The sequence below is a fragment of the Gossypium raimondii genome, chromosome 12 (genome assembly GCF_025698545.1).
Source record: "Gossypium raimondii isolate GPD5lz chromosome 12, ASM2569854v1, whole genome shotgun sequence".
NCBI classification, from domain to species: domain Eukaryota; kingdom Viridiplantae; phylum Streptophyta; class Magnoliopsida; order Malvales; family Malvaceae; genus Gossypium; species Gossypium raimondii.
In genome coordinates this window covers 10,052,195-10,069,214 of record NC_068576.1, presented here as the reverse complement: position 1 = coordinate 10,069,214, position 17,020 = coordinate 10,052,195, and the positions used below count along the sequence as shown (strand labels likewise).

Below are 17,020 nucleotides of genomic sequence, written 5' to 3'. Positions count from 1 at the left end.
CATGCGATGGTTGTGACACGTGATGAATTTAACTAAAAAAATTAGGAGCGGATAGCTGTAACTGTTACAATTAAGCGTTAAATTCTATACGTACAATTGCTTTTTTGAAAAAGTTTGAGAGTCTTTTTAATGCATTTTGACAATTCAAGTACTCAATTGAATGTAAAAAAAGGATTTAATTGCTTTTTTTGAAAAAGTTTGAGCATTTTTTAACACATAAGCTGAGCTTAATTATTTTAACATAATTTAAGGGTAAAAGTTGTATTATAAATGGGCCTAAGAACAAGAAACGGATAAATGGGCCATTGACCTAGAAAAAAAAGGAGGATTAAAGGGCCGCTTCTATGCCGCAGCTGACCTGTTTGGGAGACAAAAATCTGATTTAATCAAAATAATTTGATATTTCCATTTTTTCTATTTGATAGTTTATTTTTAATATTTTTGTAGGATATTCTTTTTGTGGTATTTAAAAACTCTACTAGTAGTTTACTAAATATTTTTTCATAATTTAATGCATAATAGCATTCATTTTTGTTTAGAAATGTGACATAACAAAGTCAATCATATAACAACACATGTCACTTTATTTAAATGTTAATTAATTGAAATGGGAGTTTTAAAAGTTTAAAATACATAAACCTTTTTTAAAGAAAAAAAACTCTATACCACCATAGCCTTCCTTATATGACAATTTTTACACGATAAAATAATGGTTAAATTTCAGTCTAATCTTTACTTTTGAGATTATATAATAATGATTAATGTAACAACCCAATTTTGACCGTAATCGAAATAGTGGTTTTGAGACCACAAATCTGAGTCTGGAAAATATTTTAATATTTTTTTCTGTGTCTGTGATATTTGAATTTGATTGTGTGAAAATTTCGTAAATTTATTTGACCATTTTTGTGTTTAATTTGATAAAAGTACAAAATTTCATAAAATGTAAAAGTTGATAGTTAAAGTGTAAAGTACCTATTTGGTAATGGCTTTTTAACTTAAAGTCCTTAAAGGGCAATAAACCCATTTAAAATATAGTGGACGGCAAGATGGCTAAAAAGCCATGTATTATATGTTTTAAATATTATTTTACAAAGGTTAAAATAGTAAAAGAATAATAATGTATATTATATCATAAATATTATAAAATAAAGTCATTTTCTTCACCTTTTTCCACCGAAAACAAGAGAAAGAAACTTTGTTCTTCAAGCTTTAGCATTCGGCCATATTAGGGATTTCAATTCAAGATCAAGAAACTAAGAAATCGGGTTTAGATTGGGGAAATCGAAAGTAGTTGAGTAGCCGATCTATTAGTCGACGACATCCGAGGTAAGTTATTAAGCACATATATAATTGTATCGTTTTAAAATTAGCTTAGTATCTGAGTAATTATGCTGAATTGAATGGTATATATATATACATGTAGTGATAAAATTATTGAAATAAGATGTATTGAGTTGTTGACTTTCGACACTAAGTGTGCGAATTTAATTGTAAAGCACTAAGTGTGCGAATTTAATTGTAAAGTACTAAGTGTGTAAGTTTAATGGTAAAGCACTAAGTGTGTGAGTTTGATTATTGAGCACTAAGTGTGCGAACTTATTAAATATTTTGAATAACTATTAGTATTGAGTATTTGTTTTATTGAGAAATCATGATTATTAAAATGAGTAAATACTTGGAATTCTTGAGTAATAACCATTATGGTTGTATTTTAAGGTTAAGCTTTGTAGGTATTAAACCAATGTGGTGATTATATTTGGAATCATATATATATATATATATATATAATATGATTCTTTATATTACATGATGAGGAAATGCATAATGTATTTGGTCTTGTGATTAAATTTGAAGAAATGTTTATGGTCGTTTAATTATATTGATTTTAGTTAAATCATAGTAATAAGTGAATAATTATCTTATGATATGGTAGGCTAAAGGTAAGATGATTTAGTAGTATGAATTGGTTGAATATTATTTGAGATATCGGTTTAAATAGTAGAGTTTATTTGCTTATAACTTACTAAGCTAAATTAGCTTACAATGTGTTGGATAATTGTTTTGATGTCTAGTATAGTTAAAATATTGATTTTGGAGCCAATGTGTATATGTATCTAAAAGCCATGCGAAAATAGCTTATCTCTTTTGGTTTGAATTCGGTATTAATGCATATGCTTTAATGGTCTAAAATGTGGTATATGTTCATGTAATTTTTATGCTTAAATGCTGCCCAATTTGTGGTATTTATGCTGTCCAATTTTGGTGAATAAATGCTGTCCAATTTTGTTTATAAATGCTGTCAAATTTTGTGTATAAGTGCTGTCCAAATTGGTATATGTATGCTGTCCAATTTTGGTGAATAAATGCTGTCCAATTTTATATATACATGCTGTCAAATTTTGTGTATAAGTGCTGTCCAAATTGGTATATGTATGCTGCCCAATTTTGGTGAATAAATGCTGTCCAATTTTGTATATACATGCTGTCAAATTTTGTGTATAAGTGCTGTCCAAATTGGTATATGTATGCTGCCCAATTTTGGTGAATAAATGCTGTCCAATTTTGTATATACATGCTGTCAAATTTTGTGTATAAATGATGTTCAATTTTGTATATACATGCTATCAAATTTTGTGTATAAGTGCTGTCCAAATTGGTATATGTATGCTGTCCAATTTTTGTGAATAAATGCTGTCCAATTTTGTATATACATGCTGTCAAATTTTGTGTATAAGTGCTGTCCAAGTTGGTATATGTATGCTGCCCAATTTCGGTGAATAAATGCTGTCCAATTTTGTATATACATGCTGTCAAATTTTGTGTATAAATGCTGTCCAAATTTGTATATATATGCTGCCAAATTTTGGTGAATAAATGCTGTCTAATTTTGTATATACATGCTGTCAAATTTTGTGTATAAGTGCTGTTCAAATTGGTATATATATGCTGCCTAATTTTGGTGAATAAATGTTGTCCAATTTTGTATATACATGTTGTCAAATTTTGTGTATAAATGCTGTCCAATTTTGTATATATATATATATATATATGCTTTAATGGTCTAAAATGTGGTATATGTTCATGTAATTTTTATGCTTAAATGCTGCCCAATTTCTGATGTATAAGAGCTGTCCAAACAGGGTAGATTACCTATGTTTGTAATATGTAGTATAGTTAGTAAATTGAAATGAAATAAATGCTTGGATAAATGTTTGATTTATGATATTAAATTTTGATTAGGTAAATGATAATGATATTGATGAATTGTTGAAACATGGTTAGCATATGAAACTTGATTAAAGATGCATGTTTGATTTTAATTGGTTATGTGATAATATATATATATGGAATGAAATTTCGTGGTTGAGTTAAATTTTTTTTTCTGAGTCGGGTTTTTATCGGTAATGCCTCGTAACTCTAATCCGGCAACGGACATGGGTCGGGGTGTTACAACTAAATTTTAATTTTAATCTGTATACTTCACGATTTAATTTATATCCTTTAGTTTAGCATAATTTGATACTTAAATCTTTTATAAAGTTAGTAATTAGTCTAAATACTTTATTTTAATTAAAATGTTGATGTGAATTTTTAAAATTGTTAATACCATTAAAACTCTCTATTAAATTCAAATCCAAGACAATGATATTTTCATTACATGCATAGCAAGTGAATATTTTTTAGTTCTAAAATATCACACCAACAAGTCTAACAAAATAGTTTTAACAATGTTAACAAATGAATCTAAATTTTAAATTCAAAAAGTAATGGGCTAAATTTATAAAAAATAAAAATATAAAGATTAAATTCTAAATATACCAAAATTTAACAACTTTAAGCATGTTGTTTATAATTGAGCTAAAAATAAACAATAGTGGAACCATACTAATATATATATATATATATATATATATATATATATATATCTGGTAAAAATTACGTGGTTTTATATCTTTTCGTAACTTTTATATGATTAATATTTTAATAATCTAATTGTCATTTTCATGCTCCATTCATGTAGATCACGCATGTCAAGTTTGATGACATAAATTAAAAATTTCTAACTATTCGTTTAATGTAAAGAACTTTTAATCATATATTAATATAGACAATATTTTAGATTGATATGATAGACATATTGGATCGATCTAAAATTTTAAATGTATGACAAATACAAATATATTGATAAATTCAACGGTTGGATGGTTAAAATATTAATCGTATAAAAAGTTATGAATGGGTATAAAACAACTTAAGTTTTACACCAATATAAGTAAATTCCTCCCCATCATATATATATATATATATAATATATAAAAGCGTGAGTTTAACAAGAATACCTTTTACTGTTCATTATATTACTTATTTGGCATTAAAATAATTTTTTAAATAATAAAATTTTATTCATTTAAACTATATAATTGATTTGAAGTTGAATTCAATTTATTAAGAATAAATAGATCTACATAATTGAATATGTTAATTAATTATTAATAATATATATTATTTTAAATTAATTTCATTTAATTAATCTTACAGTTTTATACCAATTAAAATTAAAATTAAAATTTAAAATTATAAATAACATTCATCACTTAAGCTTTTTTAAATAAATAGTATCTAAATAATATAAAAGAAAATGGAGATTATTAGCATTGGTAAGTTTGAAGTGTCTTAAAAATGAAATATTAAAGTAATGGTTTTTCGTCCAAGTCATATGAAAATGACAATGTCACCAAAGAGAGATGAAAGATCATTTTAATATAAAATAACATAAAACTATAAGATTAATTCATCACGGCTTTATTTAGTTTACTATACATAATATACTAAATTTATTTTAAACTCACTCTTATTCGCTTTCCCTATTTTTCCATTGTCTAATGTGAAAGTTTTACTTTTATAATTGGGATAAATCTCAAAATTATATATGAATTTTGATTAAATGTGCTGATCGATACATGAACTTTAATTTGGTGCAATTATACACATAAAACTTTTATCATGGTTCAAATATATATATATATATGAAACTTTTAAAAAATAAATAAATACATCAATTTATTTTTATATTGGATAAATATAATTATTTGTTATGCAATATATAAACATAAAATAATGATATATCAATAATTGTATTAATAATTTGTGAGAATTGGATCAAATCAAAATCCATGTATAAAATTACACATTAAACCAAAGTTCATTTATCGCTTTATAATTATATGTTGTTATTAATTTTAAATTTAATTTTACTTTATGCTATTTTTTTCTCATTACTATTACTTCATGATTATACAACAACAAATTATTATTATTATTATTATTATTATTATTATTATTATTATTGTTTAGGTAATTTGTGACTTAAAGTAATTAATTGCATAAAAATTTAACAAGAAAGATAAATAAAAGAAAATTTTAATATAGAAAATTTAAATATATTTGTAATACTATAAATTAGATTTTATTTTATTTTTAGGAATATGGGTTTTATAGGTTGCCTAAATATAATTTTATTTTTATTTTATTATGTTTAGGAAGTTGAAATTTTTTATGTGTCTTTAATTTATTTCATATTATTTTTATAATACATTTAAATGATTTAATCTCAAAATTATTTCACTTATAAAATAAAAATATATTATGATAATATCATCCTCTAGATAAATTGATTTTGAACAAAATAATTAAAATATAAAATGTTAAAAATAATATTTAATATTAAAACAAAAAAATGAAATTAATGTTTTAACATTAAATTTAAAATTAATAGTTAAATTCAATAAATTTAATAAATTAAATCATAATTATTTTCATTTATTATTAGTATGCAAATAAAATTAAATCAAATCGTAATATCAAATCTCAACATACTTTATTTTGGGAATTTAATATTTAAGATATTTACATAAAATTTTAAGATAAACTTATTCTTTTACTTAATTTAAACTCAAAATAAGTGTTCAAAATGATCCATATCCATATCCAATTTCATTTTCATTATAATTTAAAGCATAATAAATAATATCTTATTATTTTAAGCATTTTATTTAAATCGAGATTAATTCTATTATCAAACAATAAAAATACAAGAAATTGATCCACAATCAATGCAATATATAAAGAGGTGTTATTACAAGAAAAATACACACGAATAATTTATTTTATGTCTGAAAATGATATTATTATTTAATACACTGATAATATCATTAATTTATTTACATCAATTTTATCATAAAACAAAGGTTGAAGAATAAAATGTATATATTTACAATATCTCAATCTTTTAAACATTCTAAGTATTCTTATGATTTGAAATTCTTTTATTTTTTTGAATAATATATATTTTAATCATTTTAATAATGATTACATATGGTAATTTTATGAAATAAAAACAGTTCATTAAATAATAAATATATAAAAAAGAACTAGTAAATATAAAAAATAGAAGATTATTGAAAATTAAATTATATAAATGATATTTTTATAGAGATAAATATCAAAATTATTCATAAGCTTTGATCAAATGTGCACTTTCATTTTTACAATTTTATATATGAAATTGTGTTAGATTCAATTTTCATAAATCACTAATAATATTATCAAATTAGCATAATTTTACGTTGATATATTACATACACAAATAATTATGTTAATCCGATATAGAAATAAACATGCACATAATTGCATCAAATTAAAATTTATGTATCAAATTACATATTAAATCAAATCTCATGTATAAATTTGATATTTATCTTCTTCTATTTTTATAAATAAATTCTTAAAAAAATAAAAATATAAAAATTCGAATTCCGTAAATCACAGCCGTATATGTGGTATTGCCACCAACCGTGAATCGTGTCGTCGTCCACCAACAGCTTCGCGTCTCACCTACCCACTTCTTTTCCTCCTTCAAACCAATGCTTCTCCCCAATCCTTCCCCTAACTAACAAACAATAAACCAGACAACCCCCCCCCCCCTTTTCTCATCTATGGCCTGCGCCACTAACGCTATCTCTCTTTCTCTCTCTTCCAACCCCAACTCCAAATTGTCCTCTGACTTCATCCCCAAGCTTAATAGGCCCGTCAATGTTTCTCTTTGCGCTTCCACTTCCGCTGAGTTGGATCCCGGACGACTTTTTCTCTCCAGACCCATTGGACTCAGTCGCAGGATTTGCGCCAATGCAACTCCGGTGATGGATCAGTCGGTTGGTGAAAGGAGCTCTTCAGTGCCCACTATTGTTGAGGTGGATTTGGGTAATCGGAGTTACCCGATCTACATCGGCTCCGGGTTGCTTGATCAGCATGAGCTTCTTCAAAAGTTAGTTAATTTCATTCATTTGCTTCGATAACTTATAGCTAATTTTTTTTTTTTGCTAAGAGAATGCTTTACGTTGTTCGTCGTATTTAGTGTTAACGAGTTGTCATTTCGATAGGCATGTTCATGGGAAGAAAGTTCTTGTGGTAACTAACACTACAATTGCTCCTTTGTATTTGGATAAAGTCGTTGATGCGTTAACAAAGGGAAACCCGAATGTTTCTGTTGAAAATGTGATACTACCTGATGGTGAGAAGTACAAAAACATGGTGGGTTTTCCACTTTTCCTCTCTGTTTTTTTTTCTTTGATTTGAAGCATTGTTGCTATTGAACTTGATGGAAGTAGTAATTGTAGTGGTTGTGCTTATAGGAGACTCTCATGAAAGTTTTTGACAAGGCCATCGAGTCCCGATTGGACCGGAGATGTACATTTGTTGCTCTTGGCGGTGGTGTGATTGGTGACATGTGTGGTTTTGCTGCTGCTGCTTTTCTTCGCGGTGTTAATTTTATCCAGATTCCTACTACTGTTATGGCGCAGGTCATTTCGCACTCATGGCTCATTTATGTATTGATTATCACATTGTGTGCAAACATTTCATGTTTCTAACTTTGTTCTAATAAGCAGGTGGATTCTTCGGTTGGGGGTAAAACTGGCATAAACCATCCTCTTGGGAAGAACTTGATTGGTGCTTTCTACCAACCTCAATGTGTGCTCATAGACACTGACACATTGAGCACATTGCCAGATAGGGAACTGGCTTCAGGTCTGGCAGAGGTTATAAAGTATGGGCTCATCAGAGATGCTGAGTTTTTTGAGTGGCAGGAAAAGAATATGGAGAAACTGATGGCAAGGTATATGAAACTCATTGAAAGAAATGTAATTAAACATTTGAATAGGTTGAAACTTGTTTAGAAATGTGAAGCTGAGAGTACATTTGGTAAGAACTGAAAATCATAACGGGTGTTTTCAATTTGAGCTTTTGGGAATATACCTTGTATTATCCTTTGAAGTAGTTTTCTTGATGTATGCCTTGTGCTTGTGTATAGCTCCTTGTCTACTTCAACCAATGATATTACACTCTGGTGCTTTCCTCATTATTGCAATCAATATATCTTGAAGCTGTATGTGATGCGGTGTTGATCATTACAGGGATCCTGATGCGTTTGCTTATGCTATAAAGCGATCATGTGAAAACAAGGCTGAGGTTGTGTCACTAGATGAGAAGGAAAGTGGATTGAGGGCTACACTGAACTTGGGTCATACATTTGGTCATGTAAGTTTTATATGTGTTCTGCTATATTACATTTTAGCTTGCAAAGGGAATCGAATTTTTTCATTCTTGGTGCATTCATATTCTTTTTTGTAGTTTTTATTTTATGGCTACATGGTTTGAAATCCCAAAAAGGAACTTGCGAAATGGTTTAAAATAGAATAAATATGAAGTTACAACTTGAGATTTTATGTTTTAGCAGTTATACTCTCTTTTGTATTCAGCTAGTGGTGAAGTTATCTTGTGTTTACATCTGTTAGAATTTGTCCTTTATCTTGAAGGGATCTGTATTTACTCCAGATTTTAAGAAATTTTCGTGCTGTTGTTTTCATGTTTCTTTCCAGGCAATAGAAACTGGGTTTGGATATGGAGAGTGGCTACATGGAGAAGCTGTTGCAGCTGGCACGGTAATGTGATTGTTATTGCATTTTGTTTTGATCTTCTTCCACGCCTGTACTAAACTTGAATCTATACTCAACTCAGGTTATGGCTGTTGACATGTCATATCGCCTTGGTTGGATTGACAGTTCAATTATGAAACGGGTTAATGACATATTACAGCGGGCTAAGTTACCTACTGCTCCTCCTGAAACCATGACTGTGGAAATGTTCAAATCTGTCATGGCGGTAAGTGAACCAAGTTTTACTGTTCTGTATATCTCAAATTGCTTTCTCTGAACACTTGAGGAATATGTACGTATCATTTTGTTATGGTAGGTTGATAAGAAGGTGGCTGATGGGCTACTAAGGCTTATCCTTCTGAAAGGTCCTCTGGGAAATTGTGTTTTCACCGGCGAGTATGATAGAAAGGCCCTGGATGATACACTTTCTGCATTTTGCAAGTCTTAAATCCAGATTTTATTTGTTGATCTGTTTTAAGCTTTACTTGCACAATTGTTCTTCCATATCCTTGGATGGTTTATCTCAATGGTCATGCTAATACTTTTTGTTGTACTCTTTCTCTAGGATTCTTTCTTTTCTTGAACTCCATTGTCAAAAGGCTTGTACCAAGTTGCAATGCCAGTATTAATGTAGTCAATAAAAACTATATGTATGCTAAAGTATGTATTTTTATTATTTGCTTACTTCACTCGGTTGGCCATTCTCACTTTCTTGTTGATCACATTCTATTCTTATTATCTCAAGAAGCGGAGGTATATTGCTATTAAGCAAAACCATGACAGCAATTGCATTTTGATATGATTGAAAACTATCTTGTTAGGAAGTTTAATCAGATGGAATCTGATTTATTTCGACGTATGCTAAAATTTATTTATTTTTCTTGCTTTTCTATTTTCTATTTTTTAATTTTAAAAACACAAAATTGGTTTCAATAATAAAAATATGTTTGGTAAATATACATTTATATGGATTGAATTAAGGTGTTAAATTTAATATTTGTAAAATTGTTGAAAGAAAAAAAATATTTTACATTTATATGGATTTGAACCAAGGCTTACCTTTTTTTTTTTTTAAATTTTTTACCTTTAATAAAGCATTTTCATTGAAAGCAACCATTTATTGTTTTCTAATATTCACATATTTTCCTTTTTCATTTCTCAAAATCACTTTTCAAATTTTAACCAGACACTGTTTTCTTTAATCTCTTCCATTTTCATGAAAATGAAAACGAAAATAACCATTGTTTCTTGAAATCAAACAAAAGCTTAACTTTCTCTTTGGAGTTATTTTCGAGTTATTTTCTTATAAATATAGTAATGTGATTTGCATGATAAAATGTAGTGGCAAAAAGACCTCTTTGGTCTCTCTTAATTTTGAAATTAAGCAAATTAGTCCCTCTAAAAAAAATACCCAAAGCAATTTAATTCTTGTCAATCTTGAAAGTAACGAACTAAGGATAATTAATCACGATATTACCGTCTTTTGTCAATTGTATATAATTTTAATTGGTATAACAACAAGTTTTGTCCTTGATGTTTACATGCTTTGTTAGTTTGCTCTTGATTCTAAAAAATTCAACAAATTTAGTCTCCACATTTTCATATTTACTCAAATGTTAAAAGCTAAACTTGTTAAATAGGGACCACATTGACAAAATGTCCAAACTTGGAGAGCTAAATTTGTTATTATACCAATCAAAATTATGTACAATTGAAAGAAAACATCAGTGCCGAGACTAATTGTCCTTAATTTCTCATTTTTGAAATTGACAAGGATTAAATTACTACAATTTTGTTGAAAGGGACCAATTTCCTCAATATCAAAATTGAGAATAACTGGAGAGGTCCTTTTACCAAATGTTGTAAAAAATACTTTCACACATAGATAGATAGGAAATTTAAAAGAAATGTTAAGACAAAATTCACTTATTTTTTATTAGTTGAGCAAAGGTATCTTCTATGTCTAATTTACGAATCATTAATATTCATCTTTTGGGATTTGTGGTTGTCACTTCCAACAATGCCAGCTCTAAGATTTAATCTTGGGTTTTCTCTTTATGAGTGTAATGTGCATTTTCATTACACTCAACATTTGTTGGTAACATTAGTTCTATTTAATTGCTATGTTGTGTTTTTTTTAATAACTAAGAAATTATTCATTATTTTTAACATATCTTATTATATGTATATTCCTTATTTTTAGACCATTTTTATTGTTAATTAAAAATTATAAAATAAAATGATAATTTAAAATTTACCAATTAAAATATTATTACTAGATATTTAATGCAAATATTTGTTAATAATAAAGATAATTGTAAAATATTAAAATACATGAGTATTATCTTTTATTCAATAAGAATAATTTCGTAAATTACCGTTACATTCTATTGATACTAAAAGATGACATGGGGGAGATTGGAGTCAATTCATCTTGTTTGAGCAAAGAGCCATATGGATTGAGTGGTGGAGGAAAGCTATAAAGGAGAAGAAGCTTGAGAGGCTTGAAGGAGATGGCTCAATTGGAATTTGGGAGTGGATAGTGAGCATGTCCTTAAGCTTCAAGGTCAAGAGGGGTATTTGTATGGCTTTGACATCCTTTTTCACGTGTTGTCCTTTGATAGGTTTATCGATCTCTACCATGGTTCCTTGTTAGGTCAATAATGCAACATGATGTGACCAAATTGCAAGGTATGTGGGTGAAAGGTGGTGGATGTTTTCTCCAAGTAGCTTGATAGTTAGAAGTAATTGGTTTGCTTGTTCCTAGGACTTGGCAGAACAATTCTTATCGTGAAAGAGGTGTATTGCGCAAAGTGAGGTGATTATGGTGCTCTAGTAGGGGTGGTTTGCTGGTAGAGCATATGTGTAACAACTACCCCTTCCCCAGTCGAATGGGAGGTTACAAACTAGCCTTCCCTGAGGCAATGATGTTTTGCACTTTGTGTGGTGGAAGCTAACTTTCTTTTGCCATAGAGAAGTAGTGAGGTTAGAAAATTTTAAATTTTCAAAAAACTTAAAATTTGAGTTTTTGAAATGATTCGTTGGTTGCAAAGTTGATGTTGAGGCCTGCCATAGGGGAGCATGATTTAAGTTGTTACTTGAGTTGCACGCTCGATTAGGGTAATTATAAAATGTGGGACAAGTGACAACATACCATTTGGTGGGCATGGTGGTGACTTGAGAAACATGTGGAAGTTGTGTGCATAAGAGAGGTTAGGACCCTCTATAAATTGGCTTGGGATTCTTCTTCCTTGTTACTTTGAATTTTTTCTCTCTTTTTTTTATTTTTTATTTTGCTTTCTCCATGTTTTATTCTACAATTTTTAGTTTTCTTTTGTATTTTTATTTTTTTTCCTTTCTTTCGTTGTGAAAATTTTCGAAAAGGAAAAAAAAAAAGAAAAAAAATTGGAAAGAAAACGAAAAAAGAGTGAAGAAAGAAGTGAAAAAACACTTACAGAAAAATTGAAAATTTCAAAAAGAAAAGTGCTATTGAGCTTTATTGTTATATCTTTATTGTTTTTGCTTCTTTGTCTACATGTTTTATTCTTAACTGATGAAAAGGAATACGGGATGAGTGGAAAAATGTATAGTTGAAAATGTGATTGGGAGAACATTTGGGTTGACTTTAGGTTGAGCCCTTTTGTGTCCATATTCTTTGAATTATCATATCTTAATCTAAGTCTCATTACAAGCCTCTAAAGACTTAGTGACATTGATGCATAATTGGAACCGGTTTAAAGGAGAAATAGTAGATAATGAATTTATTAATTCATGACGGACATTTATTTATTGTTTATTACTTTTCAAATGTTGGTGCATGGGGATAAAAAAAATGAACTTATGGGAAATTAATCGAAGGCTTCAAGGCATGTAACCATGTCACTTTCTTAAAGGTTTTATTTGTTCCACCTATATTCCAGTGTGCAAAATAGTTACTGGAAAATGAACATCAAGGATACAATGAAGTCCAATGATTGTTAGCGTTTTGTATTGATGAAAACAATCTATTGAGCATTGCTTTGAAAAATCGGTTTAAAAACAGTGACAAATGCACAAATGAAGTTCAAATTTTTTTCTAAAATTAAAGCCTTGTGGTATTTATAATAATAAACCCTAGATTGAATTAGTACATGTGTTTTGAGCGAGGTGGTCTAAGTCATTTCCTGACTTTCTACCAATCAATCTTCTCCACTATCCTCGAGTCTCAACTTCCTTAGAGTGTGGACTATAAATTCACAAATCAATTGCACAGCATGAAAACATTAATTAACTTTGAATGGAAAAAATTAATTATTACTATGTGAAACCAAAAAATTAGCACCCAAGAAAATATAATTTATTCTCCAAATAAATTGTCACTATTTTCTGAGAGAGTAACAACGCTCAAAATATGAATAACTAGTGCAATTTTGGCTCAACCCAGTTCTTATATATAGGAAAAAGTTACAAGAATTTTACTTTAACAAAAGGTCATTAAATAATATTTTAATAGAAAAATACAACATCCCCTTATATGGAACAAGGGGGAAGGTGACACACCTTAATAGGGACTAGGGCTTGTCATCCCTCACACTATGGAATGGGCACTCGAGCCTGTCTCGTGTACTCGGAACAATTATATATGTTATCTAAACTTTTAACCAACTCAATAACCATTTTTTCTATTTTCAAAATACTATTTAATTTAATTTTATTTATTTAATTAAGTAACTCAATTAAATTATTTTCTTAACCTAATTCTAATTCCGCTAAAGTCATGACAAATTTACCATATTAGAGTCTATGAGGAAATATATTTAAGTGCCTCGTTGAATAAAACTACAATAACTAATTAATTTATTTTTTATTTCAAACTTCAATTATTTAATTACAATTGATTAAATAATAATTCAAAGAAATTAATTTAGTCTTCAAGTCATCTTTTGTACTTACAAGAAAATGCATTCACTACGGATAGTGATGCATTCAATCTATTTCTCTTAATCGTCATTTTTATTCATTTCAAAGTATTGGTTCTACATGGAATCTATTTTGGGTCATGTCGAGCAAGCAGAGAGACTAATTGGACGTATATAATCGGGGCTCAAATGATTTGTAATTTAGTTCTGACTCTTTGTCTATTAATTACAATATTATTTAATCGTAGAGTCATTCCACTAAAGTAATATAATTGAAATCTCCCTTATTATATATCATTACGAAAGCAACTTTATAGATGTTTGTCCAATGACCTTGTCATAGTGTTAACCTCATAGCATATCTATATCTCTTTAGGTTAAATAAGTTCTCATCCAATATGATCCTATTTTATCTCATGATAACCATAATAGTAATTAAATTATTCATTTTAGACAAATAACTTGTGGTCACATTACTTTTTCATCTGTCATGTAATGCCAACGAGAGGATATCATTTACTCTTAATCGGGCTACGAAATTCACTATTGTAAATGAAGCTTCATGCAGAATTTTTATACCTAATGTGTTAGCTTTTGGTTTTTTAGTTATTTGAACTCAAGCTTTTAATACATCAAAATATATGAGTCACGCACACATGGTCAGTCACTTACTCTGTATTGAGGTAAGTCACACTATGAACGTCATAAGTGAATTAATCCATAAATGAATCTAAGATTAATTCAACTTGGGTCTTGACTGATGTATTGTCAATCTAAATAATCACATCATGTCTCCATCTTCTGGGAGTCCATTGGTTAGATACTCAAGACAATGTATCTCTCCAATTGGACTTGATAGACGACATAATAGTCCTTTACCCAATTTGTTCAATTTTGATTCATGAAACTATGGGCCTTTCATATTACCTACTAATATAACTTGCCTTCTCATATTATGCTTTGACCACATAATGCAACTTAGCATAGCTAAACGTTAGGCAATCGATAAGTCAATATTTGCCTACATTTTGCTTTGTGTGCAAAAATTGTTGAAGATAAATACAGTTGATGTTAATGTGAATAATGAAACTTTATTAAACCAATCTATTTGAAAAATTACAAGTACAAATGACGAATAAATTACACTTAAGGCTATAGATTCTAACACACTGAGTGGAACATAACTAGATTATCAAATTCTATAAAAAAAATTATGATAGTTCTTTATAGAATAATCCAAGGAATATTAAAACATAGAGGAGAATAGAAGAAACTTTGGTTTTTAATTTTGGTGTTTCTTGGTATATCTTAGTATATCACATAAATGAAATTATTCTCCTATTTATAAGAGTTTTCATGTCTCTTAATAAAGATATAACTATCCAATAGATACCTATTTGGATAATCACATCTATTAAGAATGAACATAATTATTCATTACACGTTACTTGAACAATAACTTTTTTTCAATAATGAAATAACCTAACTTTTAGTAACAAAAGACATAACTCGTCACTTTTAAATAGTGACAACTCCTAATTAGTAACCAAGTGTTATAACTTTTGGTTACTTATAACTTTTCATTTGCAACTATTGAAACATTATGTCTATTTTGAAAATGTTCCAACATCAGGTGCATTGATGAGATTGCATGTGGGTAATCCACACGCACAAGCACATAAATTTTATTGTTCTAATATTTTCTGTCTATGTGAATTTTCTGGAGATTATCTATGTCATTAGCATCTTCTTCCAACATATTCAAAAACTTAGATTCTTGATAGTGTTAAGTTGATTCTCTTTACTCCTTTATAATTATCTCATTAAGTTATGCTAAGTACGTTAGAAATAAGAAAATAGAACTATCAAAAGCCCAAAAAATAGAAATGTTACCCAAAAATAAACCAAGGATTCCAACCACCACTAATTTATACCAAAGATAAATGGAATAGATTGGAAATAAAGACCTCGGATGGTTGATAACTTCAAGAAGAAAAAATCCGGTGGGGATGGACCACATGTACATGAAGAGATAACATCATATTGATGAAGGTGCGTGAAGCTTACGAGCGTGGCTTTTGGACACCGAATTATGGGGTTTCACCATAGATAATAGCCAAAGGTTCACCAACAATAATTTTGCATTTGTTGAATTCTTACATAACACCATTTAGTTTCCCACATCTATAAATACCTATTTGGGGTTGGCCAAGAATGGGATTATTCTTCTAATGAAATAAGATCTTTTTTTATGATTATATAGTAACTTTCAAGGTACATTGTAAGGATTAAAATATAAATGAATGTATTTTAGAATTTTTTAATATAACTTTGTACCATCGATCAACATTGAAGTCTTATGTCAGCAATTGGATTCAGGATTTTCATTTTTGTTTACTATATTGTAGAAATTTTTCACCCATATATTTAAATAATGACATTTTAGTACATTACAAATTGTAGTAGAGGATGTAATTGCTAGGGTTTGAATTCTAAACCTTAACATACCAGTACAAAGCTTTAACCACTTATTCTTTTGAATGATAAGGGTTGAACCACTATATGCAATATTTTATATAATTGTTATCATAAACACCAATTTTCCATGCTAACCAAATTTGATTAGGGGAATAAGGAGAAGCTCACCTAGTTTAGAGTAAAAAGAAAAATCATGCTTGATATTGCATGACCATGATAATCAAACCATAACTTTTCTCAACACTAGTCTCTTACATGTCAATAGGCAGGTCATCACCAAATCACGTCATGGCTCACTTAAATAGCTTCATGGCAAGTTAGGGATTCACTTAGATTGCTCTATAGTAGAATGGCAAAGCCCCTCAATCACATCTAAGCATGTCTGCACCATAAATCAACCATTCACATTTAAGTGCAAGGACGCCGTGACAAACCTGTCAACTATATAAACCTCCTCCACTACTCAACTGAAAGTTAAGATACTATTTTACAAGGGAATGCTTTGCCATGCACTCCTAAGACCCTCCATCCTCCTCTAAGCTCATAAAATCATCACTGGTGACTTTAGCCACACTGTGTAAATGTTGGAACATTTTCAAATATTTATAGTGTTCCAATAACTATAAATGAAATGGTGTAATTAATCAA

General features: G+C 28.7%; 1 protein-coding gene across 1 annotated transcript; it reads left to right on the top strand.

Annotated features, from left to right (window-relative positions):
• Nucleotides 1-6,855: 6,855 nt before the first annotated feature.
• On the top strand, nt 6,856-9,685 carry LOC105763214 (3-dehydroquinate synthase, chloroplastic). Its single transcript, XM_012581344.2, has 8 exons — nt 6,856-7,327; nt 7,443-7,593; nt 7,695-7,862; nt 7,950-8,176; nt 8,475-8,598; nt 8,940-9,002; nt 9,079-9,222; nt 9,313-9,685. Exons 1-8 carry the CDS (start codon nt 6,999-7,001, stop codon nt 9,442-9,444), a joined length of 1,338 nt encoding a protein of 445 aa, XP_012436798.1. The 5' UTR covers nt 6,856-6,998; the 3' UTR covers nt 9,445-9,685.
• Nucleotides 9,686-17,020: the final 7,335 nt, after the last annotated feature.

What these genes read in the sequence shown, in the direction of transcription:
- LOC105763214 (XM_012581344.2), top strand. Translation starts at nt 6,999, where the DNA reads ATGGCCTGCGCCACTAACGCTATCTCTCTTTCTCTCTCTTCCAACCCC. An exon ending in TGGGTCATACATTTGGTCAT is followed by an intron (nt 8,599 to 8,939) that starts GTAAGTTTTATA and finishes GTTTCTTTCCAG; the next exon opens with GCAATAGAAACTGGGTTTGG. An exon ending in AAGCTGTTGCAGCTGGCACG is followed by an intron (nt 9,003 to 9,078) that starts GTAATGTGATTG and finishes TACTCAACTCAG; the next exon opens with GTTATGGCTGTTGACATGTC.